We start from the raw sequence: 26776 nt of genomic DNA on the forward strand, positions 1-26776 counted from the left end.
TAATATTTTAGCCCCAGTTTATAGCATGAGCATGCTATAAAACATGTTTAATAGCGTCCTCCTTTTTAATCTGTGTTTGAATATTTTTTAATGTGTCTACATTTAAGAATGTCGCTACAAGGGCATATTTTGGTGAAATAATATGGTTTGTATGACTTGAAGCAATCATTTTTAAATAAATAAACAAGATAAACATATGCCATCAAGTTCACTGCTAGAGTCAGACCTGCGTTATTACCAAGTCTTTTGTGATGTTAGTAAATGAAATAAGGAAATCAATAAAATCTAAGTAGACCAGGTATTAAGCTGGTCCCAGGTTTCATGAAAGTTATGATGTGATTGCAACTTGGATTTTAACATTTATTGAATCAGAAAACAATTTATGTCATGTTTAGTTTGTGCATTTGTGAAAATTCTAATTATGATCATAAATATTTTTTTTCATATTAATTCCGGATTTTGCCGGATCACGGTAGGCCGCTGAGCACAGTTGCTTCCTAGGACAGAGAGCTGCTTATAAAGCTAAGAACTTTCAGACTGTATTTTATTTCATCATATTAGATGAGCATGTCAACTGATACAAGATCTACAAAAACACTTGAGACAAAATGCCCCTGAGATAAAATGAATTTATTATCAAGAGGTAACTGGGAAACATATTTTTGTTTATTTGTTGTTATGTTCTTCATCTTCTTTTAATCTTTTTTTTCCTTACAAAACTGGGAATATTTCTTAAGCTGTGGAAACATGAGGGTTGAAAGATAATTTTCATACCATTGGGTATTGCTTACAGCAAAATGTTTATTTGTTTATATACCTTATAAGAGTATGTGCATTTATAAGTGTATACAGTATAAGTATATAGTATTATTCTGTCTGTGAAGGTGTTGCATGCCTACCACATTAGCTTCAAAAGTGTACTGTACATACATAGTAAAAATACATACAAATATTCACAGAATAAGCACTACGTTACTATATTCCTGCTAACAGAAATGGTTATAGACAGGATTACAGTATAAATGCAAAACACTTTGAATTGCTCTCCTACCTCTAAGTTATGGTTTCAAGACCACACTGTTGTAGCGTTTTGTGTTAAGCTTGTGATATAAGTTGTTTTTGAGAGGATTACACTGTTCCACATTGAGAAATATGCCAGGTTGCATGTACAAAATGTACAGCGCATCTCAGTGAAGTGAATTAACAACAAAGTACAAAATACTTTCCCATGTTCATATAAAGAGCAGGTCACTCTCTCTTATACTACTACAAAAATAGTGTTTGAATGCTGCAGGCAGAGGTCATTCACATACATTTTATCATAGTTTTTAACAGCAATGCATATAACAGAGTGATATACAGTCATGTTCCACAATCACTGGAACAGCAAAAAGGACAGATTGTCTTTTGATTACAGAAGAGCAACAAACTTTTACTCTACAGAAGTAGAACCCGAACCTGAAGGTACAACACTTAACCACTGCGTGTGATTTTTTTTTTTTCCATGAGTTTCAATTTAACAAGTCAAGACCAAAAAGTTCAAGCATAAAGGGGGAAACTCGTTGAACTGTACTGGTGCACTTCAAGTGTAACAAAAATGCAGGTGACAAATCCGTCACCTTAAACCTCACAAACCTCACTTCTTTAACACTCTATGTTGTTACACAGCTTATAAGTGAACTCAGCAGACTTTAGGCACCTCGTGTGCCAACTGAGAAACTGTATTATCCTATAGCTAAACTTAACTTAAAGAAGAGGTTCCCAACCTATGGATTGTTTATCATTACCAGCTTTAGAACATTTACTACTTGACAGAAAGAAGAAGAAGAAAAAAACTCTACAGGTAATTAAGTGTGTACAGATTGTGTCTGCACATCATGTCCCATTTGTCACATTTGGTCTATATGTATCAGCTATATGTATCAGTATAAATATGTAGACTGAGCTGATGGTTCTAGCAACAAGAGTGCGATTTTTCGCAGCTCAGCCTGAAATATTTTGGCACATCTCAGCACATTTGCTTCTGATTTCAATGATGTCGACAGGGTAAAGCTTACATTAGTGATTTACATCAGTGGATGTTAATAAAATGTCTCAACAACAACAGAGGATAAACTGGTCCATTAACTTTCCAACTTTTAGAACAATATTTACAATTTTTGGTGAATACTTGACTGATTTTTGCAAAACCAATAACATTTCTGTAAGCTTTCAATATACGTTTAGTGCTAATTAGAAAATGTGAGCATGCTAACAAGTTAAGCTACAGTGGTGAGCTTGTTGTTCAGTTAACTTCGCAAATATAGCATGCAAATTTTAGCATTTAGCTCACAGAGTTGACCTTCCTGTGGACTGTATTCATTTTTCTCATTCAGCCAATAACTTCAACAAGAACCTTTACCTTGTATTCACTTTCATATCTGGTTGGACATACTGGACTGCTCCACAGTTACACTGTAGGAAAACATTCAGTGTGGTAAGCACAGTTGGGAACCCCTGTCTTTAGAATAGTGAGCAGAAATGAAGAAACAAATCCTTCTTGTTTTGGTTCGGGAAGCACAGAGACACATATGCTTTGGATACCTTGCTGTCAGTTGCACTGATCACTGTTGTCTACCTTTAATTATATTCTCTGTGCTCTTTTACCTGATTTTATGGAGTATTTTTTTGTTTTAGTTTTTTTTTACAATGCTACATTGGTTGCAGAGAACTTCAGTCATCAATAAAACTCAAGCCAAGAGAACAACAGCCAGCAACACGAGTGCTCGAAGTGCAAATTTGATACAGTATGGCATGATGCAAAATAATGTCATTGGTCACAGTAGAAGACACGGTTGCATGCAGCTAAAGTGACCTCTATTATTGTTCTTGAAATACTCATAGAAATTAAAAAAAAATCCTTCAAGCAGGTGTCATTGTGGAAATGGCAACAACAAAAATCATACACGGAAAAATATACACTAAAATGTTTTATGTTGTCAAACAACTTTAAACATCTACTGTACAGAGGAGCAAGATCTTAAGCATGTACAGCTATACAAATGTTGATGTGCATGTTAACTGATGTGTAATATTAACAAAGAAAATACTATGGAGGGCCACCTTCCCCATCAGTTGGGCACTTTAGGCTCAATTCTGAGTGAGGCTTCATACATGCTTTCTTCATCCAGAACAAAGCTTTTGTCCAGCAGATACTGGGCTACCTAGAATATGGGGGGGGGGAAAGCAAATTTAAGGACTTTTTTTATTTGATTATATTTACTATTTTCACAGTTTAAACAATACTAAACAGAAGCAAGTTACTAGTTGCAACCCTCAGTATCATTATGTTTATACTGTAAATTTTGATTATGTGAACTAATGAGTTACTTTGGCCTGATTTTGATTTATTTGAATAATATAATACAAACAAGAACACAAAACATTAATCATTATTTGGGCAAAACAGTGCTATGCAATATATCTAAAAGGGTCCCAAGCATTCATAACTTATCTTTTTGAAGCATTTCCACCTTGAAAATTAAAAACTAACATCCCACGTTTTTGCTGTTATTGGAGGACTTTACCTGTTTCTTTCTAAAAAATACTTTGCAAAGATATAGAGGAACTTAGCCTTTGCATTTACAAGATGCAATCAAAAAGCTCAGAGAGTGCCTATATGAAAGCAAAAAAATGCACCTTATTTAATTTTTTTTTAACCTCTATTCAATGGTGTCTCCTTGCATGGCGATAAACTGCTTCCTGCTATTTTTTGTCCCACTTTATCCAACTTTTATTTATGACTTCATCATTAAACTCAAATCCGTGCTGTGACCAAATGTCAATTTTAGAACACAGGAATTCATTCCTGCTTGTGGCTAACTCGCTGTACAATTCCTCCATTCTCCACACGCTTAATATCACATCATCTACAAAGAAAATTACAAAGTCAATACGATAAAAAGGGCACCTCAATGTCAACTATATATTTAATTTGTGTAATATACTGAGATATTTATATTTAGAGCTAGACTTATTCTGTTATAATTTGTAAGTTTGTATTATCAAATTTAAGTTAGTTATTTCCTGTTCTTACTGTCTTGGAGCAACTGTGACCACATAATTTCCTCAGAGATTAATAAAGTATTCTGATTCTTATTCTGAAATAAGTTCAGTTCATTCCCAAAAACGACACATTAGGTCAGGAGAGACCAAGAGCAATTTTTCTACATTTATGCTTTGTGCACTTTAAGAAGTTTTCTGTCAGTATTTTTAATGTTCTTAAAAATACACTACTTTCACTCTGTGTGTATATACATCACTCTGCATTTAATCTCTATCTCCCTCCTCTCACCCCAACTGATCACAGCAGATGGCTGCCCCTCCCTGATCCTGGTTCTGCTGGAAGTTTCTTCCTGTTAAAAGGGAGTTTTTTGTTTCCACTGTTGCCAAGTGCTTCCTTTGCCCAGGTTTAATTCAGGTACCACTGTTACTTTCTACAGGCCCAGTCTCTGAAATTTTTGATTGCAGCTCGTATATTAGAAATAGCTTCTTCAAGTAGTCAGTTGTCAGAGAGGTTGGGAACTACTGCTCTGTGGTCTTTGCGATTAATTAATTTACCTTTGGTTGCAAGTCAATCTTATATGCTGTTTGTTGAAACTGTCTGATTTCTCTGATGATGTGAGAAATCTGGAAAAAAGGGAAGCAAGGATGTCAGTGACACAAACTTAGCGCAAGTCTTTCATATCAGGAATCGCCTAACATCTCACCATCCTCATCTTTGAGAAGTTGACCAAGTTGTCCTCGGTGTAGTTCGGCGTTCCCTCCTCAATGAAAGCCAGATCAGTGAGATACATCCCCAGATAGGGCACACAGGGAGGATCGCAACTAGAATAAAAAAAAAGAGAATAAAAACCACTTATCATCCACTTGTGCTGCTTGTTTGCTTTGTTGATCCAGTCTGAAACTATGTCCTTGAACTCACTTCTTCAAAGCCTCTCTGAGGTTTTTGAACCTCCCCTCTGATGAGACCAGCTTCTGCAGTTTGTCAATCAGTGCTTTAGTCTAGAAAAAAATGGTGATAATGAACACGTTCAGTGACAATACCATGCACTTCAGGGACTAGCAGCAATGCATATAGAGACACGCACCTGCTTGGAAACTTTGAGCCAAGTTTTCTTGAGACGGAAAACAGAGCTGCGGTTCAGTGATGAGGTGATCTCGAGAACGGCGTTGTAGTTATGTAGACAACGGCAGATATCGGCCACAGCTACCCATTTTTCGATGACTGCTACCCGGGTTACAACATCATCACAGCGGAGGATCTCCGTGGCAATAAGGTTGCTCATCTGACAAAAAAAACGAGAAACAAGTAGTTTAGACTTCATGTTACGTTTGGATAGAAGGGTTCAATATGTGATAAGAGCTCTTTTTGACTGGAGCGTACGTCATTGAAGTGCTTCGTTGTCCTCATGATATACGGCGTCTTCTCATTTTTGTCATTCTTCATCCAGCCTTGGCCAAAGAATTCCCTGTGAGGCAAACCAAGAAAGAAGAAGTGAAGCATGTATTGGTGTGTTCGTGCTTCCTGGCTGTGTGGTGTGATGACACTCACTCGTATGGAATGACCTTGAACACCAGGTGGTCCAACAGAGTGAGCTGCTCTGCAATTTCCATTGCTGAGTGATTCTCAAAGGTCTCAGCTTTCCCTCCTCCCACCTGAAAGACACAAACAGTCCAAAAAAACAATAAAACAGATCCCAAATGATCTAAATTAGCTAACTTGACTTTAGTTTTTTTAACATGACAATAAATAATCTACCAAACAAGGTATTTCTGTAGGTTTTGATGCACCTTCGCCTCTAAATTTTTCTTTTTTTTTACTTTTACATCTTCAATTTGTCAAGTGCTGGTAAAATGACTTTTAACTAGACTGAAATGTGCTATTGACTGTCTTATTTTCATAAAAGTTTCTGTGATCAAGGACACCAAAATATATACAAAAGAAATCTTTAACTGTTTTATTGTATTTCAATATTTATTTTTGAATTTGTCATCTTTTCAGGCAGAACCCCCTCCCCCCCCCCCGTCTAGCTGATAGTATTATAATAAATATACTCAATTACACTTCCTGCAGCTGTATCTAAAAATACTTTGTGGCATTTGTGAAATCACTGCTTGTCACTCTTGAGCAACATTTACATATGTGCAAATTCACGCACCGTCAAGATTCCAGTCTAATGAATCCCATCTGCTAACTATCACATAATGCATTAATTGTTTGCTGAATTTATGTCTCATAACTGATCAAAAATATTCAGCATCTATTATCATGGGAGCAGCCAAGTGAGCAGAGGATTGATTTCAAATAGAGCCACGAACAGCAGCTACTCACTTCACTTACCAGTTGTGTCACGTCTTCTATCGCGATCTGATTGTCACCGTGATCTTCCTGAGTTATAGTCCTGATGACATGAAAAAGAAGGTCAACCTCTGAAAGATGTACAGCTTAATGACCCAGTAAAATGCCTTTTAATCCCTCTTTCACTCAAACAGCACTCAGCGGTACCTGATGATATTGGCTGCCGCTTTCCTCTCCTGGGTCAACAGCTCAGGGTCATGCATCACTTCCTCCAAAAAGGCAATAACCTTCGTTTTCAGCTCATTGTTGCTCTCAAAGTCCTAGAGAGGCACACACAGCACACACGGATGATAGAAAACTGTAGATTTTGTCATTGATCATCACTGCTCATGAGGTTAGTTTTGAATTAGTTGTATTCTGTGTGGATAATATTCTCAAATTTTTATTAAGTTATTTTCCAAAACAATTTCTTTCCTCTGTTAAGGAGAAAATATGCCAAGATGCTGTGTTAACATCTCTGCTATGAAATGCGTTACCGGAGAGTGTTTGGACACCCAGTGCCGAAGCACATTCAGGACTCTGTTGGTTGCCGCTCGTCTGATCACAAACTCTTTGTCTCCATTTCTCTGATCTGTTGGAAAACCTGCAAAAAAATACATTAAATGAGAGGCACCGAAGGAGAATAAAGTTTAGAGAATTGCCCAACACTTTCTTGGTGAATATACCTGTACTGGCAAGGGACATCCGTCTATATTTTTCCTTGGTAGGGGTACCCTCATTGGCTCCAGCAGTAGCAATAGCAAAGGCGGAGGCAGCAGATAGAGCACTGCGGTTGTTGTCCAGCTCTCGACATGATGACATCACCATGCCGTTGTTGTAGGAAAACAGGGAAAACTCTACACACAAGGACAGTTAAAAAAAATACAAGCCGTAAATGTATATTTATTATTATAACTCAATATACACATAAAGCTGGATGGCCTGTTTTTTCATTTCACAAACCTCCACTAGGGAGCACTGCAGGCCAATGCAAAAGTTTCCCTCCAGACTTTCCTTTACAAGAGGCTTTGATATTCAAGATGGTTGCAGCTAAATATAGCCACTAAATATCAGCATAACAGAGGAATCAACAGATTCTCTGCACTCCTCGATGTATAAATCCCGGGAACACGGATCATAGGCTGCTAATAATCCCACACATTGCCTCACTATTCCAGTTATTTCACATATTCCAGATAACGCTTCGTTTTAAAAACTTATATTGTATAATTCTGTCATAAGATTTGAAAGGCAAAGATAATCTTGGCTCCAGTGAAACAGCCTCATTACTGGGGGCGGTAGGGAAAACACGCTCTCAGTGTAGTTGCTATGACACAAGTTTCCCTAACACCTACTGAAGCCAAGCGTTGGCTTTCCCCACATATTCATAACCATCGAACGACTGATATTTCATGTTACTTATGTTCCACAGTGGCATATTTTTTTTCAGATAGAAATATGACAGCATATGGCTAAACGGGGTTATTTAAAGAGTAAAACAATTCATCATTCTCCTACAGATGGTAAAATATGCTTGACGGCAAGTATTGTCAGCTGCAAGGTTTTTTTTTGTCAAGTGCCATCTGTCTATCTGCAAGGTTACACAAAAACAGTTAATCAACATTTTATGAAATTTGGTCAAGACATGGAGCCTGTGCTGAGGAATAAGCTGATAAAAACTGTTGTGGATCTAGATTACTTAAAAGAAAAAGAAGAAGCAACAAGTCATTACTTTTGGCAGAATTTTCTTTCTCTGAGTAACTCTGCAGTTTTTTTAATCTGTCTGTGTAATCAAATGTATTTTGCTCTAGTTCTTTAGTTCTTAAGACTCTATGTGAACAGTTTTGCATTTTTCAAAACTCAAAATAATCTTATTTTATATGGGATAAATAAGGGCCTTGGTGTTGGCCCTCTTTCTGAAAGAAGCCACTTTAGCTCTGCTTACTTTAATTCAACTTTCTTCTGATTGGCTGCTGATTTTTAACAGCAGGCGAGTGTGGTACATGTGCTCTCGTTGAAACAGAATTTTGTGTGTTTTGTATTTTGACACAAGTATTATTTGTGCACATCCTGATCTCATTATTTAGAAATGTAGCTAGGTTAAATACAAGTATTTCCCAGTGTAACAATATAAAGTGATTTATAAGCTCGACATTTCATTTTAAATCATGTACAAGACTAAGACACAATCTACCTGAGGAGTTTTTGCATTTGATATTTTTTGGTGTAGTTGGAGATTTGGTAGGAGAAGCTTCTGGATCCCCGTCATCGCTCTGGTTTTGATCATTATCACTTTCTTCTCGTACAGAGAGATCTGTATTGTAACAAGCAAACAGCAGTAAGTATTAAGCTCTTTTAAAGACATTATTGTAGCAAAGCAGAGTTCAAATTGTACTCTGAATGGCTACAAGTCACCCACCTTGTTTGCATGCCGAGGGGTCGTCCACCTTTTCCTTCTTGTCTTCTCCCTCATCAGAGATTTTGCTCGCGATCGGGCTGGACACATACAGTTTATTGATGTCCAAGGTGGTCTTGCTGAATGGAGACATGGAGGAATACATGCTTGCATAGCCATTTGAGGAGCAGCTAAGGGCAGCCAGGTCAAGAGCTTTGCCCCCAGTGATGATGGGGATATTGAGAGAGAGCTTGCGACGGCGGTTGGGGGATGAGTTCTTGGCAATAGCGAGAGGAGGAGGGGAGGAGAACTTTCTGCTAGCCCTGGGGGAGCTGGGTGGCTCGCCATAAAGAAGTTTATTATTTTGACTGCTGGCAAAGAATAACTCCAGTGACCTGCATCAGGGGAGGATAAACATTAGACGTTAGGGCACGTATTTATTTATTTGGTTAAGTATACTCTATATTTTAGGAGCTTAGCTAAACAAACAGAACCTCTGAAATAATTTATGCAAACCAAGTCAGCCCTGCAACCAGAAGTCTCTTTTCAACTATGTCTCGGCTGACTGCAGTGTTTCAGAAAACCCTCTCCCACTCCCTGTCAGCCTCCTGGCGACCTCACAGGTTCCCATAAATAGCACAGTGAGCGATAGTGCGCATGGCCGCTGCTGACACAAGCAGCCAAGAGTAGGTGTCTCTCAGTGACATGACAAGCGCCACGGGAGAGCATAATGCAGGGTGTGGATATAGAGAGCCCTGATCTGAGCTCCACAGCAGGGCCCTTACTCTAGGCATGCAGAGCAGAGAGTTAGCACCAGTGCAATCTTTTGCAGGAGGGTGGGGTCCTGCAGCACCGAGGCTGATTGCCATAGAGTGACAGAGCCCGGCTGAGACACTCCCACACAAGCAGGATGGACTGGACCAATACAAACTGATATGTACATAACATACAGTGAAACAGAGTCACCATAGCCTTGTAGCAGTGCCACATCTGCTAAGTCTCTGTGTTTGGATTTAACCAATAAAACAAGCTCTATATATACACACGCTAAGCTCAAAAGATCAATAGACTTAATCGTTTCAGTGTCACATACAGTGTCTATGTACACAAACACAGAGAAACAAATACCCGTGAACACTACACGCATGCTGCACCCTCTACATGTCCAGCCACTAATTCATGATCAAACTTAAATTTGCACCATACAATGAAAGCAACTATAACCACTACTGTCAAGTTTAAAAGATTATTGAAAAATAATTCATTATGGGGTACCTTACTGACTGAATTTGCACTTAGGAGGATGTGCGAGAAACAACAAAACAAACACAGCAAACCACCAAGCTCCATGCTCATTTAACATGAGAGCACTGGAAAATATGGATATTTGGATGTTGCTTGGAATGCTTTTTAAAGTCAGTGACTCCTAAGTTGCAATATATATATATATATATATATATATATATATATATATATATATATATATATATATATATATATATATATATATATATATATATATTGTTAACTGTGTAAAAGTATAGTTTATGCATTTTGCAACACAAACCCAGCAATTAAGAAAAGAAAATGCAGCACCCATCTCATCAAATTAGTCAATATCTTTTTATAGTTTTCCTGTCATGTTTTGTGTAATTTCATGAAATTCTATGAATAAAACAAACAAAAAAATTTCTGTATAATAACCACAGAACTTTTGTTCCTATATGTGCCTCACATTGATTAGAGGATGACAAAGCTTCACATCCTAATAAATCAATTCCATCTTTATGCAGGCTGGCAAGGTCTGAAGGGATGCCACACACTTCAAATAAGATTTTTTTGTCTGTGGTAAGCGCTGTCAACAACCTTGCAACATTCAAGTCTGTCCAAATGTAAAGTGACTGACCGGGCCGGAATGGCACTGATGGGTTTCTTGTAGATGGTGATGAGTTTATCCAGCACCACATCAGCAGTGGTGAACACACGATAGGAATGCAGGAAGGTGTTGAGGAAGTCGATTGAAAGGAAACGGAGATCAGTAAGTCTCTCGAGCAGACGCTCCACGCTGGCGTAGCGGATCTGCAGCACCTTGCAGGAGTTCATCATCTTACTGAAACGGATGTCCACGTCATCACAGTACAGACTTGAATCTGACCTGTTAAGAAAACAAATACAAATCTAAAAAAAAAGAAAAAGAAAAATGGGAGCAGCTTCACCAAGTTACATGTAAAGAAGCAGCTTACTTGATCATCTGCGGCACTGTGACTTTGGAGTTGTCTTCAAAGGCGTTCATCATCAGGCCATTGCAGCGGATGTTGTCTATGCACTGCAGGACACATGCAGTTGAAGTAAAGAAATAGGACAGAGGAAATGTTAGTGATTTCTGTAACTGACTGCTGGAAGACTGTGATGTGCGTTGACATGCCTGGCTGATGTCACTAGTCCATGCAGACTTCTCCTGCCTTGAGGAGGCTACCAGGATGACTGTGAATGACTGGCTGTCCTTTGGCTCCACAACAATCTTGAAGTCCAGGTGCTCCATGTCCTGACCACTCTTGTCTGATTTAGCTTTGAGGCAAACACAAAGACTTTTTGTCATTTTCCTTATATATTTCATTTATAGCCAGTAAAGACATAAACATGTCATATGTGATTGTACAGTGCCAGATTTTTACCCAAAACAAGTAGTGCACTTCATAGTACTGCCTGCCTTTACTGGAGCATTATTTTTCATTTGTTCTAACAAAGCTAGCATCCTCTAGTATTCATCAGTTATTTAAACCATGAAACAGAGTACATATGAAGCACATTTCTATAAGAAAATATTTAAACACTCACACTCATCATCTGTCCCCTCAGGATCTTCCACAAGAGTGCAGTCTATAAGCGAAACTACTCCGTTCTGCAAACAGCATACAATACACATGTAGATGTAGTAAATGTAGTGCATACATAAAAAAAATCAGTTCCATCAGCATAAAAATATGTGTCATTCATATATAGAGGTGATAAATGTCCTCATCTTCATCCTATTCTCCAAAGTATCCTTAACTTCAGCTTGGCAAAACACACAAAGCCTTCAAAAAGGTACATCTGATGCTATTTAGGGCATCTTTACTATTAGTTTATCCTTTCAGAATATTTAGGTTTAAGTTTAAATACATAAAAGGAAGTTTGTTTTTATTCCAAATATTTAAGCTGGACAAAGAAGGGTTTTAGATATCATCTGGATCTCTTATATGGGCAAACCTTATCACTAAAAATGAAGACTTCATACATGCTGCATAAAGAAGCAACAGCTTTGAATGATTATTGTGGAAAAACCACAGACGGTATTAAAAGAAGGGTTCAGTTTCATAAAAATCTGGCATATTATTATGTAAAATATTTGAAAACCTCTCAGTAAACGTTTGGGATGGAGGGGTTTGCTAATCTCACACATGTTAATGAGCCTACAGTATCTGAGCAAATGTAGTGAATATTCCATCGAGTGTTGGTTAATTCATTTATTTTAGGTCAGGTGTCCCAGACTTTTGCAGAAAGGTTGTGATGCTGCCAGCTCAGCAGCTCAGGCCCACCTTGGTGAGATGAAGCTTTCCCCCAGACCCCCTGGTGCAGATGATTAAATGCTTGGAGAAGAGAAAGCACTGCCTCTCCCCTTCTTTCTTTAGAGACAGAGAACCCAGTCGCCCACGGGTGATCTTGCCCTTCTCGCTCATTGGCACCTGGATGAGGGACCCTTTATGTAGAAAAAAGGGGTCCAAACAGAATGAAGGAGGAGCAAAGAAGAGACACATGTAGACAAAAATGAAAAGGCATATGCACATTCCTCTGTACATGACTATATGTACAGAAGAATAATAATCGACCACGTCTCTTTTCTCTTTTCTTATCCATCACGGCCTGTTGGGGACATTTGACATTTGCAGTTGCAGATTCATCATCAGTTTGCCACAGACCCGTCTAATTACACTTAGAAATTAAAAGCTCTTATAGCGAGGAGTACGTGTTGTTCCCCAGAGAGAGACCGAGAGGAGGAGAGAGCCAGCCCTGTGCCACGCTGCACAATAAAGTGCCGGAAATGTAAAATCTGGCTGTCAGAAATGTGGAGGGACAGGAAACCTCTCTCTGTTGTGACCCTGCTGTCTGCTGGGATCCAAAGTACAACACTTAAAGATGAGAGTTACCTTGTCTTACAAATGTCTGGCTGGTGTCAAGGAGAATCTCGCAGCCCTCTACAATCATGCGCTCTATTGCCAAGTTTTTCCTGATGTTCTCGGTCTCGCTCACTTCATCATGCATTATTCTAAGAAAGCACAAAAACAACACAAAAAAAGCGCCTTTTTGTCATTCTCATTTGGAGCTTATACATCAAATAGAAAAAAGCTGAAATTGGGTCTTTATATGTTTGGTTAAATAAAAAATGTATCTGTTTATCTTTACAGTTAATATCTCTTCATGCTTTTTTGGTTATTCTAAAAAAAAATTCAACAGCTTTTAGACTGATCTATTATTTGTGTTCATATGAATTAAAAAGACGTTACTCTCATATAAGATACCACGCCCATCTGGGGCTATGGGTTATACCTGGAAAGCTCCTCCAGCTTAGATTTGGCATAGTCCAGACTATTTCTCTCTACATGTTCATGGGGTGTGTGGGCCAGCAGCTCATGGAGAGTCAGGATGTAGCGAGGAATCTGGAGAGGCAGAACAGAAAGCAGCAGGAGAGTCGTGCTCACTTGCGAGATCTTTCATGTGCACAGCACAAGCGTACAAACACAGGGATAAATATGTGCCAGCACGATGAGAAGAAGATCAGTAGAGAGCACAATCTACACTCATCAGCAAAATTTATTATCAACACAGCACAGCCTGCAGCAGGCCCCAGCAGAGTGGACTGTTGGGGAAAATGCGTGCCTTGCCAGAAAGGAGCGTGAGCTCCGAGACCAACCATTTTTATAGACATGAAAACATAATCAAGACATCCTGAGACACTGCAGACGAATGCCTGCTAATTCTTTTGTTAATGAGCCATGCTACAATATGTATATTTGAAGCCAAATTCTGTCTGAGCCACAATGTCCAGTAAACAGGCCAGAGAATATTAATGAAAACACTGGTTTAGCTCAAGTGGAAATCAGTCAAATCTGGTTACACAGCTTTTAATAAATGCCACTGCCTCTTCAGAATGTAGTCACCTGTTTCATGTGTTGCACTCAGTGCAGCATTTTGAACATTTGGCAGCCATTACAGCTTTAGAGAAGTCAAATCCCTCCTGGATGTGAGCAATTTTGCCAATTCTTCGTGGGTGACCCTCTCAAGTTTCTGCAGAGTGGATGAAAAGTGCACACGAACTACCATCTTCAGGTCCTTCTAAAGATGTTATACTGGGGTGAATTCTAGCGGGAGACAGTCAGAGACTTGGCCTGATGTCACTCCAGTATTGTTTTGGCTGCTTTGCTTCAGGTCATTCTAACACTGAAAGGTGACCTGTTGAACCAGTTTCACATCACTTGTACTAGCAGTTTTTCTTCAAGGACCTCGCTGTATGTGACTGCACTCAACATTCCCAGTTCTCACTGGTCTTTTTGAATCTTTGACTGTGAAGATTGTGCTTCACTGCAGGATGGAATAAGACAGATCAGAGACTTGCAGATGATAGGTGATCACCTTTTTTTCGCCTCATCACGAAAAAAACCAATCATTTCAATCTGTAGCAGGTGGACTAATCAGGTTTTAAACATATTTACATAATTATTAAAGCATTTTTACCACAGTTTGGAGTACCAGCATAAAAAGGGTCTAACTTCTATTCTAAAGGGGGATTTCAGTTATTACTCTTTAAGATCACCCACTAAGAACGTGCTTTTACTTTGTAATTAAGTATTTCTTAGAGATTAACAGGGATAAATACTGTACCAGTTTTATAGGTGACACATAGGAACAGTCTACATCATAAAGAAAAGGAGAAAAGATTAACATTTTGCCTTTTAGATTTTTAGTGATGACCCTTTTGTTTACATTTGACTCACAGGCAGTGCAATCGCAAAACAAAGTGGCCGACTGCTTTGCAAACCGCCACAGCTGGGCATCATTGGCATAGCAAAAGGCATCTAGTTTTAGGTTGGTGAAATATATGGCTCAAGGGTGACATTTATGGAGAAAAGAACTTGGCTCAAGCTGCGAGAGCACAAAATTAACAACAAAAGCTGGCTCCAGGCTGCACCTATGCAGCAAACAAATGGGCCTGCCTTTATTCCTGTGTATATCAGTGAGACAAATGAGCTAACCTGGAACATAGGGTAGGTAAGGAAGGTCTCCAGGGTCCTTTCCTCACAGTCGGGCTTGGCCTCATACTGCTTCAGCAATTTATCAAAGTCTCGGTTCTGCTTGCAATGTGCCAGGATCTGCAGGCTGTATTGGTGGTTCCTCACAAACTCCTGGTAGATGTTCAGCATGGGCAGCAAGATGTCGAACAGGTCAGCTGCAGACACATCAAACTTTTTTAATCACATTTCATCACGTGCACTCTGACAAACATCTGAATGAGTGCATTATGAATAAAGTAATGAAATTCAACAAAGACATGACTCTTACCAAGGACTAATGTTGGCCAGCTTGCTATTCTGGCTTTCAGGCCCTGGTAAAAGATCTGATGCAGAAACATGATGGTTTCACTGAAATAAAGTAGAGATTGAAAAAAACATTTATTAGGGAAACTAATCTCACACTATAAAGATTTTAAGAGTAATAATCCTAATTTTAATCTGAGCAGTTATTACGTTTGACTGCATATTTAAAGAGATCCATTTATGTCTTGAAAAGACCATAAAAAAATAACAGTTCTAAAAACAATCACAGAAATTTAGTTGTCTTTAAATACCAGTGTACTGTTGAGAAGTTGCATTGTTCATAGGTATAAATAATTAATAACTAGGGTATCCATGCTGTGCCAGGTGTGTGTAAGCTGTGCAGGGCTTGAAGAGGTGTGACATCCAAGGTGTCTTATCAAAAGTAAACATTAATGATCCAAATTCTATGAGGAATAACTCTTCCTCAAACCAGGCATGGTGCTTCTGCCTCTGTAATCTGCATTTATCATTATTGTATTTACATTTATGATTCTTGTTTTAGACCACTGATAATATCCAGAGGCCCAAACCTCTCTTTACTGCTCAGCATGTCGCTCTGAGCCAGTATACACACTGCATTTATTTGATCTCATTCTATTAGTTTGGGCGTTGTACTGTGCACTTTGACTTTTATTGCATACAGTGTTTAAACAACACACTGAACCAGTATTTACTTTAACAGACTTGTTATCAGGATTACTGCTAACAAATAAGATTTCTACATAATCTGTTACAATATTATTGCACATTAAATGTACGGAGATCTGCTTTGAAGATTCAAACCAATACACAGGGAGAATGTAGCTCTTTACAAGTTGTTGCAAGCTGCTCACTTATCAAACACAAATTCAGGCACTTGAGGTTACCAGTATATTAATGCAGATGATATTCCATTTTAAAATTTTAAAAAGTATCTTAATGCTTCAGATGCATCATTCTGCAGTAGATTTAAAACTTATGCATGGCAAAACGCTCACAACTATGGAAGCCCGTTTCCGCCACTAAAAAAAAAAAAAAAGCTAGTATCCATAACTCGAAATTTCGAGATAATAACTCGAAATTTCGAGAAAATAACTCGAAATTTCGAGTTACTTTTCTCAAAATTTCGAGTTAGCTCTGTCAATCAAAAATATACGTGAATGAGGTCGCTTTCTTGTTACCCGGAAGCATATGGCGCAGGACCGCGCACTCAAAAACGGATCCCAACAAATTAAAGTATGTTTGCTGATAGTAACACCATGTGATTCAGCTAATAACACATCATTTGTGAAGCCAGGCTGAAAACACTCAGCAATCTGTGCATTCACGACTGGATGTAATACCGGTAGCTTAGCTGTAGCATTTGTAGCTGAGGGCTTCAGCTTCCGGGTAACATGGAAATGACGTCATTCACGTAGATTACTGATTGGCAGCGCTAACTCGAAATTTCGAGTTGCTTTTCTCAAAATTTTGAGTTAATATGTCGAAATTTCGAGATAATAACTCGAAATTTCGAGATAATAACTTGAAATTTTGAGAAAATAACTCGAAATTTCAAGAAAATAACTCAAAATTTTGAGTTATGGATCCTTTTTTTTTTTTTTTTTAGTGGCGGAAACGGGCTTCCATACACAACTAATGTAATCTATTAAAAGATATCTATGCATGAATATGCAGAATATGTAGACAAGGGGAAGGAATTGTGGTACCTGATCCTTCTGGTTTTTGTTTGTGGCCTGAATTCTATAGACCAATGACAGATGAGACAATAGCTTCAAAGTTTTCAAAAAATTTAAATTAAAGATACGGTAGTTTTTTTTAAGGTGTACCAGCTAAAGCCACATAAACTGCCCCATGTCTGCATTTGCAATAACAGGTAATCTGAGTGTATTATAACACAAATTCAGATTTGTGCCAAAATGATGACCAGAACTGCACAGTGCTTCCTCATCAGCATAACCAGTGTCTCAGCAGTGCCTTTCCTCTCAACTCGGCACAAACCTGACTGGATGATGCCAAGAAATTACCAAACAGGTGCAGAAACAAAAAACAAATAGACACAAGGAAAATTCTATGAAAGCTGTGTTTGCCCGAGTGCTCGTTTGAGGTCAGTGTGACCAGTGTGTGTCTTTTTTGTCTGATTTTATTTTGTTTTTTGTTGTTTAGTAAAAAAGCTTTGGTTGCCATAAAAACCACAAAAAAGTAAAAGCTATGGCTAACAATCATCAGGTTTTGCATTATTATCTGGTTGCCAGTATGCTGTTCTTCACTGTGAAGTGAAGGCTTATATGTATGTGTCCTTGTGATTATGTTCTTTATCTAGAGAAGAACTCTGGATGAGCCAACCTGTTGAGGAATATGCTGCTGACATCATCGTGGGTGATGGGAGGCTTCTTAGAGCTGGCGGCCATGCGCAGCGGCCTCAAGAAGTTGTTCACCAGAATATGAAGCTGCTGGACGTACTCTGCCTCCGAGTCCAACATGCTGAACACCACCTGGTTCCTCTTCCTCATGCTCTCTGCATGAGGCGAGCGGATATAATCCTGGATGATGGTTTTCCACTTCCTCCTGCAAATCCAGCCTCGCAGAAAGCTCTGGACCTGCAATAGACCGTGCATTCTCAGAACATGAAAATGCATGAAATCAAAGCAGAAGTTCAGACTGCTTGCTTTACCTTTTTGATCTTCTTAATTTCAGAGTCATCGTCAGTTGGAGCGGCTGCAGGGCTGGCATGGATCTTCTCGTTGTCTTTGAGCAGCCCAGCAATCTGTCACGGAAGCAACCACAAAAAAGACCAGTCATTCCCACTTACACACTCCTCTTCTTCTCACTTACTGTAACAGCATGTAAACAAAGTGACTGAATCGACAGGACAGGACCTGTCAGCACTGTCAACACTAAAACATTAGCCTGACTAAACTAGCTGTGCTCACTTGGCTGCTCCTCTGTAGCGTTGATTAATATTTATTTACATCGGTCATAACGTTGATCATTTTAATGCAATATGTATCAGTCAAACTGTCCTGTGTGTATGCTGACTGGGCGGTAGACAGAGTGCCAAAAAAATAAAACAGAAAAAACCCAGACTCGGCTTTGTAGACAGAGAGAGTTAATTGTCATTGAATTTCATAGTAGAGATGCAACATGAAGCATAGTCCATGCATATTCAGGGCCTAATTCAATTTCAAGCATCACATTTGCACATTAAAGTAAAATGACTATTGGATCTGAAGAATACAGCTGGGGACATGGCCCTACTGAAGGCATTGTTCCTGAAAGGAGATGCAAAGTGGAGAGAGGTTGGCCTGAACATGATTCTTCTCTGCGACGGGGGGTGTGCTTTCATTTCTGTCCTCTCACACTAGTCTCCGCATATGAGACAAACAGAACAATAATCAGCATAATCCATCGTTTTCCCACTGGCTCAGCTGTTATTTGTTGAGCTGGCAGGTCGGAGCGAGGATAGAAAGCAGACAAATTTTTGGAAAGGAATGAGAGTGCAAAGTAAGAATCAGTTATAATATAGTGCTATTGTGCCAGGATGTCTATTTACAGCAGGTCTGACTGATATTTTGTGTGACTGCCACACATTTGCCTGACGATGGAAAAGCCTGTAATCCTGGGCTATTTGTGATCCAGACAGAGAGTTACAAAATCCTGGATATTTTAACAATGCTCCCTTTAGTATTGAGGGTGCTGGTAAGGTCATAAAAAGCCCCAAACTGTCCAAACAGTTACTCCTGAGAGGGGACATGTGTAGCTTATTTAGATCTACTATAAATTTGTAGTTCTCATATTAAAGATAGGTAATCAATAATTATTTTTAAACATTTAATATTTAGATGCCATACGTGATATTGAAACAATAATAGGAGCAGGTAACAGCAAGGAAATGAGTTTTAGCTCATAATTGAGTATTCTTTAGGTCTTAATGCATGAATATTACTCTAAAAACTAGAAGTAATGTAAATAATTGAAAGTAGTACTTATGACATGCCCTGTACAGTTAACAGTTTCAGATGTTGATGAAACACAATGGCTTTGACCTATTTTCTGTCATATATGTTGTGACAGTGGTGAATACTCACAATATGCATGACACTGAAGTCTCAAGTATGAGCACATGAGCAAAAACCCCCTGGTTTGAGACTGCTCTAAATGTTCAGTTTTTATAATTGTTGCTTGTACGATGTCATTCTCAGCTGCAAAAGTGCTGCTTAAATCTTTAGTTTATGAAGCACAGCCAATCAGAAAAAAGCTGTCCGTGGGGAGCAGGGCGTCTCAAACAGTGGAGGGCAGACCACACTGGCCACCAAATACAAAGTGAAGCTAATGTGACTGATGTGAATATATTTTAAGGAACTGTCAAGAATTTGCTGATGCTATTGTGCTGAAATTAGATTAGATGAAGATTAGATGAAACTTTATTAATCCCTCGGGTGGGTTTCTCCGGGAAATTCAGTTTCCAGTAGCACAGCACCAACAGAAGTTGCATGTTACAGATACAATAAAGGGGAATGATAGCAAGGATATAAGCATAAATATACCATATATACACATATACACATTTATAAATACAGAATATATAATATGAATAAATAGGAATACATATTTATTAATTAAAATAAATGTGTACCTTTATTTTAATAAAATCCAACATTTATCCATTTTTGCTAGGGTGAACTAGGGGGCATGACCCAGTATATCATAAATAGGGATTACTGTAACTGTGAATCACGCCTAGCAGAGTCCAAGAATAAAATAATGTAATTGAAAATAAATACAGGAGATGTTCTTTAAGGACTCTACTGGAATAAATGAATTTAGCTGATGGTGCGTTTTGGTTTGACTGAGGAGGATGAGCAAAGTGGAGGGGGTTAGCATGTATGACCGAGTATTTGTTTACATTCCTACTCTTGAGAAGTACTAAGAATGAAATCACAGTGAATATTACCTCTGACTTGAGCCTTTCAATCTCTATTTCCCCATCCTCTATCTGTTGTCGAAGTTGCTTAGCAACTGTTTTCTCCGTCTCCACAATCTGAAGCAGATGAAGATACTTCTGCATGAGAGCCTCATGCTCTGTAGCCAAGTTTCTGTAACTGTAAAAACATGAAAACACACAAACCACATGGTTTTGTATATCAGCTGGAGTGATGAATGTCATCTAACTGCACACTGTCTCGTCTCACTAAATAAATCAAGAAAGCAACGAGGACTTTCTTATAAATAAAGCGTTATTCCGTGAAGTTTTTCAAATTTTAACCAAACTTTTGAAACTTTTACTAATTTACCATCTGATGCGCTGATATGCCTTTGCATGGCTTTACCTGGCGTGTGATATGGCAGCCACCCATTCATCGCAGTCCTTTACATCCTCCGTGCGCAACTCAAGGGCCTTTTGGTTTTCGTGGTTGAAGCTGACTGTGAAATAGTACTGAAACAAAAAGCGAGGAGAGGGTGAGGAGCTCCGGTTAGAACCAACACACAACAACAATGCACATGCTGCGCGCAGGAAGGAGCACTCGTTATCAGATACCTTTCGGATAAATCTGTTATATATAGTAGCATGACTGAAGCTTCTCCTCTGCTTTGTTTGTTTCACTGCCTCGCTGCTGCAGACATCAAGTGGGTGATTTAAAAACCACACAGAGCCTGGGGAAGCCACATCTTCCTCGCCCACCAGTGCAGTTGATGGAGCACACTGAGGGAAGCCTCCCCCAGCTCAGTTCCTGGGATGCCTCTGGTTCCCAGGAGGAAATGCCACAAGACATGGAGGCTGGAGCCACGGCCAATTACATAACTGTGCAATACCTGTTTCCTAGCAACTCCAGTCATTGTGAACAGTTGTTCACAGCTGTTTTTTTCACTGTCACTTGATTTTAGATCACCATTCTCCCTTTCACGCTGTACTGGTTGTGACTGGTGAAATGAAGAGCTTTTGTGCTTTTCGTTTTGTTACAGATCCTGAATTCTGCTTGTTAAAAAGTTAATACTTCTGGCTGCTTTTACGTGACTCCTCTGTTAGCCAGCTTCCCTAGCCTTTATACAAAAAAACTACAATAAAAGGTGATTGTATATTACTACTTAGAATATCTCAGATACCTCTGAGTACCACTTATCAATTAGAATAACCATTAACTTCTTATTTCCGCTATTCAGCCACTACTTTTAGCTACTACTCTATTTAACAGCAATTTACTGTGTATAAAATTGCATCTATTCTTATGTTAACCCAGCAAAGTATTTCAGCTACATCTCTGTACTTTTATCTAGCCACTTCAACTGCTAATTCAGTTACATATCAGTTTAAATGCAATTTTAGCTAACTAGCTTCTGTTTATCATTTATGTTTACCCAATGTTTAAGTTTGTCCTGTTAGCAAACTATTTCAACTTCTACTAGCACTAGCAGCTAACTATGGAAGCTTGTTTCTGCCACTATTTTTGTTCTGCTAATACAAAAAAAAAAAAAAAAAAAAAAAAGGAAGGCATCTGACCTAAAATATTGAGATAACCTAAATTTCAGCTTAGCTCTGCCTGACATTCATTCTGTCTGTCTTTCTTTTTTTATTTTAATGGCAGAAAAAATCTAGCATAATTATCAGTCTATTGCTCAAGAATTTATTTTCCATCTTGATGCATGCTCAATCATCCAGGTAAGTAAATCTCCAAAAGTTGATTCTGTTCATCTGGACTCAGCGTTTTTGTGGGAGAAATGTTTTGTCACTCATCCAAGTGACAAAACATTTCTCCCACAAAAACGCCACAAAACGCTACGTCCAGATGAACAGAATCAACTTTTGGAAATTTATTTTGCAGTTTATCTGTAATTTAAGGCTAACAATTAATACGTTAGCAATTTTCCTCAATATTTCAACCATGTATCATCTTTTTGTATATTAGTCATCTATCGTAATCATTAATATCTAGTCTATCTAATACTGGTTATCCGTTTGTCTAATTTTTAGCTAACTTTTCTGCTTAAACCTGCTTAGATCTTTTTAATTAATTAATTTCCAGTTTGTCCAGTTTGTCCACACCTATCCCTGACTGCTGCATAACTATCCGCAGTGGGCATTGAATTGTTGAATATCACTAGCTCGTTTGCAGTATTCAAATATACAATATATCCAAACACAAATGAACAGTTAGGATACAATGGAAACATCTTCTTCATCAGCTGAAAGAATTATGGTAGTATCACAGGATATGTTTAATTGCTAATATTTCTGTGTTTTTATTTAAATGTGATTGTAAAACTGAACTTATAATAGATTATTTTAACACTTCAAGAGAATCCGTACACAATACTAAAATTCAGAATCAGCTGCTTCTTTTTTTTTATTTTAATCTCATATCTACATATTCTACCTGTAAACACTTGTTTAGATGAGAGTTTATTATATAAAATCAACATCACAATTCAGTTAATTGAACTGTCATCATTCTTCTGAACTGTTCCAGCCACGCTGAGTCTGACCAGACTCTAATCTTTGGCCTGCAGATGTTCAACAGGCACCTATCAACATGCAACTGATCATTATTCACAGCTGACTGCTCTTTCATCTTCACATTCATTAGGTATTCATCCTACCGTCAAAGAAAATCTATTTCTGGCAGAGAGGCATGTATGTTGTTGTAGTTTTCCCTCATGATCTATCTAAGACTGTCTGGTGTGAAGTCATGTTAAGCATTTTGTATTTATTCTGATTTATGTTCATGTCCCAGTCAAGCACCTTTAAATATTGTTACTGATCTAAACAGGTATGAGATGCGATACAGCACTAAGGCTTGTCTATCATTTACTTTCAGCTGTATACAGATAAGTTAATTTAGATACGGATTTGCAGCTCACTTCTCAGTCCTGCTGTGTGGTGTACATAAGTGAGTGGTAAATAATTAATTAGGCATTTTGCGATAAATTATAGAATATTTTTTACACCCTTTCGAGTTACTTCTGACTGACAAGCAGCTTTATTGCAGAAATATTTTTGTTAATGTATACCCATTAGACTGAAGAGTTAGAACTCAACCTTCTTTCAGCTTCATGACGAGTTTTAAGTACAAACACCACTGACCCCAGAGTGTCTTTTCTTAATCAGATCGCCTGATTTACATTACAGTTTAGATCCTGCCGTCAGAGGCTGCCTGTGATACTGGTTGATGCGATGCTGTTACCCAGTGTGAGCAAGCTGTGTTTTCTATAATTGGACCCTGACCCCTCCAAGGTACTGCGAGGAACAAATTTAGCTCAGATAGCGCTCACATTAATAGGAGAGATGAGACACACTGCTTCTCTCCTCGCTGTTACCCCGCCTCTTCTAACTGCATCATTCTTTAGGATGCAAATAAGGGTTGCCATAGAAACCTCGGGCTCAAACGCATTATCATTTTCACACTAACTGCATTTCAGGATAAATGTAATGTGGGGATTATGGCAGGTTGCTAAAATGTTGCCATTAAACAACAAATCTATAGGTAAGGTTAGGGGATGCAGGTGATTTCTCCTGATTAAAATATTTGTATACAGTGAGAAGCAATGCTTCAGATATCAGATATTAGTGCACCCCATATTGCTGCACTGTGCAAACAGGTTTCACAAGAAACCAGAGATGTTATCTGTCTGTCAGCTTGCAGTCATATTTAAATCAGCACAATAGTCGTAAAAGAGCACTGCTGACATTGTTTTTTTTATCTTTAAGGAGGGTTTTTTCTTTCTTTGGGGTGCTTTTAAAGCAATTGTGCAAGCACAACATTTACCAGTGTGCATGCATTCTGCTTTGTCAGCACAAGGGCAGCTGTTCACAGGAAGAGCCTGGACTCACATTGGATTGCAGCCCTACCTACAGAGTCAGGCACAGAGCCTGGAGTGAGCAAAGGAAAGCCGACAGCATTGGAGCATCGTGTTCCTCGACTGTTTAATCACAATAACGGTGTTAACAAGCCTGTTAACCTTTCCACCCTAAAATAATTGAACAAGGAGCCAGAGGAAATCAAGCAGGATTAAATAAATATTTCATCTGCAGTTATCTGGACTCAAATTTGAAAAATCTTATGGCCTACTTTAGAGTGAAAGGCTCTGGTAAAATATGACAGCTGTCACCTTTAATGCAAATGTAACCTCCAGCATTACACTCCACACTGAACCATTTCATTCAGGTCACAGAGATCAGTGCTGACTGATCACGGGCACCCTGCTGTTTCCTGACCCATAAGTGTAATTTCAAAATATTACCACAGGATGGAAACCTTGAGGCCACAACTTTTATTTTTAATTTTTATTTTTTGCACGTTTTATTGGATGGGGCATTCGGTAGGATATAGCACTCTCCGCCCTGAAACGTCAAAAGCATGATGGCTGGAAGTCAAAAAGCAAAATATGAGACCAACCAAAAATGCAAATGCATCGTTTTCACGAGGCTAGAAATCCATTTGCATTTCATGCACTCATGCACCGCTGAACTACCCTACAAGCCCCCCCCCCCCCTTTTTTTTTTCTTTTTTTAGGTCGAGCGCAGGTTTGGTGCAACCCAAAGCAAAACACTGCACCACATTGCTTACTGCCAGGGCTGCCGTAACATCATTAGGTGTTAATATTGTTACCTCATCATTAATGTCATGCATGGATTACATAACGTGCAATACAGCAAACCTCATGCTATTCTGCTGCACTGGATTTGGGGTCATCATGCGATGCGATATATGAAGAATGAATGTATAAGGGAAGCGCTTGGGGAGTTCAGAGGCATCCGAGAAAAGAAAAACAATAATGCATGTATTGCTGCACCTCATTGGTGTTTAAAGCTGGAAGTCTGCAAAACAATAAAGCAGAAAAAGACGGTGCGTGTGTATCTGTTTGTGCGTGATCGCACGCGCACGCTCTCCGTACCTGCTTTTCCAAACACTCCTTGGCTGACAGCGAAGGTTTAGGTGAAGGCGCCCTGTCGCATGTGCATCCCTCCAACAGGTATAATCCCGAGGGTCGAGAACTGGACTCGTTCTCAAAATAAAAGAGCATATTCTGTAACAAAGCGAACCACTTTGTGTGCCATTTCGTGTTGTCTGAGCTCTTTTTGCTCAAGCACCCTCGTCTTGTACCATCCTTCTTTGCCAAAAGCCCCAGGTAGGTGACATGACCATCATTAAGTCGTATTCCCTTCTGCATTTTGATGAGGACACTTCAGATGCGCAAGGTGGATCGGTCGTTACATCCTTCTGAAGTCGCTCAGGGGGAAAAAATCAAATAAAGAAAGGCAAGATGTTGACTTTCTCAATGCGGACCTCTAGCAGCAGGCTTGTCCACTCTGTCCGACGCATTCACCGTGTTGGCATTTAACTAAACAAAACAAAACGAGGAGCACAAGTCCAGCATCCTAAAATCTTTTGTCATACTCCGAGCGCTTTGAAGGTCCACATTATCCGATGGTGTGGGGGGGAAAGATGAGGTAAAAAGGTAAAAAAACAAACAAACCCCAAAACTGTCTCAGACTGAACGATAAGAGGAAAAGGGGTTCGAGGTTTGTCCTTTTCTCACATGAAATATCCAGAAACCAGTAGGCTTGGTGCTCAGCCAGGCAGTGCTGGGTGAAGTCACGTGACGCATGCTTGGGAAAGCAGATTTCAGGTCCCTGGACAGGGACGTCTCGACGAGATGCCGCATAAGTTGGGTTTCGTCTCAAGACGATCAAGGAGGCCCAACGGAGAGGAAAATGGAAAATACGAAGCTTTCAAAACAGAACAACAACTTTAGAGGAGAGCAGCCGTTTAGGCTGCAGATGAATCTACACCTACATTCTCCGTGACATATTTTCTAGCTTTAGGTGGTTTTATGCAACACTTAAAGTTACTCTTTGACTCTCATGAGCACATTTCAGCGCCTGCAGGCGAGAAATTGCTTTGCTTTTAAATTGCTTTCAAATTGCTTTTAAATAATAACAACAAAAACCCACAAAAAAGCAATATATGGTGTCTTTTATTTGCACTTAAATGGCTGCTCAGCATGGTCCTAGCACGTGTGGTCTGAATGTGATCAGCTGCTGCATTTTAAAGTTGAAGTACTGTAAATCAGGATGCAGGCAATGACAGGAAGTAGCTCAAAAATAATTTGCTGGCCAGCATCCTCTGCTGTGTCATATAGGCTCTGTTTGTAAATATGCTCTAGTCACAGATTCACTTCATGTTCAGTTACGGGTACAGGTTAAACTATAAGATATGAAAAGTAGTAAAAATAAAAGAATGCAGGATGTTACTGTTTAATAATTTGAAAATGTAAATAAAGCATCTATAAAAACAGAATTTATGGTGATCTGAGGACTGAGGACATCCCTGTGTGTGTTTGTGTATGGTAGTTAAAATAATTCCATAGCATGTAAAGATGTGTTATATTGTG

At 38.9% G+C, this 26776-nt stretch overlaps 1 protein-coding gene across 1 annotated transcript; it reads right to left on the bottom strand.

Annotated features, from left to right (window-relative positions):
• Window positions 1-628: 628 nt before the first annotated feature.
• Window positions 629-25951, bottom strand: LOC308391954 (ras-specific guanine nucleotide-releasing factor 1). The gene is made up of 27 exons (XM_080874780.1): window positions 25277-25951; window positions 20716-20822; window positions 20340-20487; window positions 18060-18152; window positions 17732-17985; window positions 15372-15451; window positions 15065-15258; window positions 13362-13471; window positions 12962-13080; window positions 12353-12513; window positions 11613-11676; window positions 11200-11342; window positions 11018-11100; window positions 10681-10929; window positions 8799-9169; window positions 8574-8693; window positions 7066-7236; window positions 6877-6983; window positions 6548-6660; window positions 6383-6443; window positions 5594-5697; window positions 5426-5510; window positions 5130-5327; window positions 4964-5043; window positions 4749-4866; window positions 4600-4668; window positions 629-3203 (listed from the first exon to the last, which is right to left on the bottom strand). The coding sequence occupies exons 1-27, from the start codon at window positions 25550-25552 to the stop codon at window positions 3111-3113; spliced, it is 3771 nt and encodes a 1256-aa protein (XP_080730906.1). The 5' UTR covers window positions 25553-25951; the 3' UTR covers window positions 629-3110.
• Window positions 25952-26776: the final 825 nt, after the last annotated feature.

The sequence above is a fragment of the Rhamphochromis sp. 'chilingali' genome (genome assembly GCF_963969265.1).
Source record: "Rhamphochromis sp. 'chilingali' genome assembly, chromosome: 2".
Lineage (NCBI taxonomy): Eukaryota > Metazoa > Chordata > Actinopteri > Cichliformes > Cichlidae > Rhamphochromis > Rhamphochromis sp. 'chilingali'.

Excerpts from the sequence above, each read along its gene's own strand:
- LOC308391954 (XM_080874780.1), bottom strand. The coding sequence starts at position 25,552 with ATGCAGAAGGGAATACGACTTAATGATGGTCATGTCACCTACCTGGGG. Across the intron at positions 20,823-25,276 it reads AGGAGTGTTTGGAAAAGCAG|TACTATTTCACAGTCAGCTT; the intron begins GTACGGAGAGCG and ends TTTTTGTTTCAG. Across the intron at positions 3,204-4,599 it reads AGATTGACTTGCAACCAAAG|GTAGCCCAGTATCTGCTGGA; the intron begins GTAAATTAATTA and ends CCCATATTCTAG.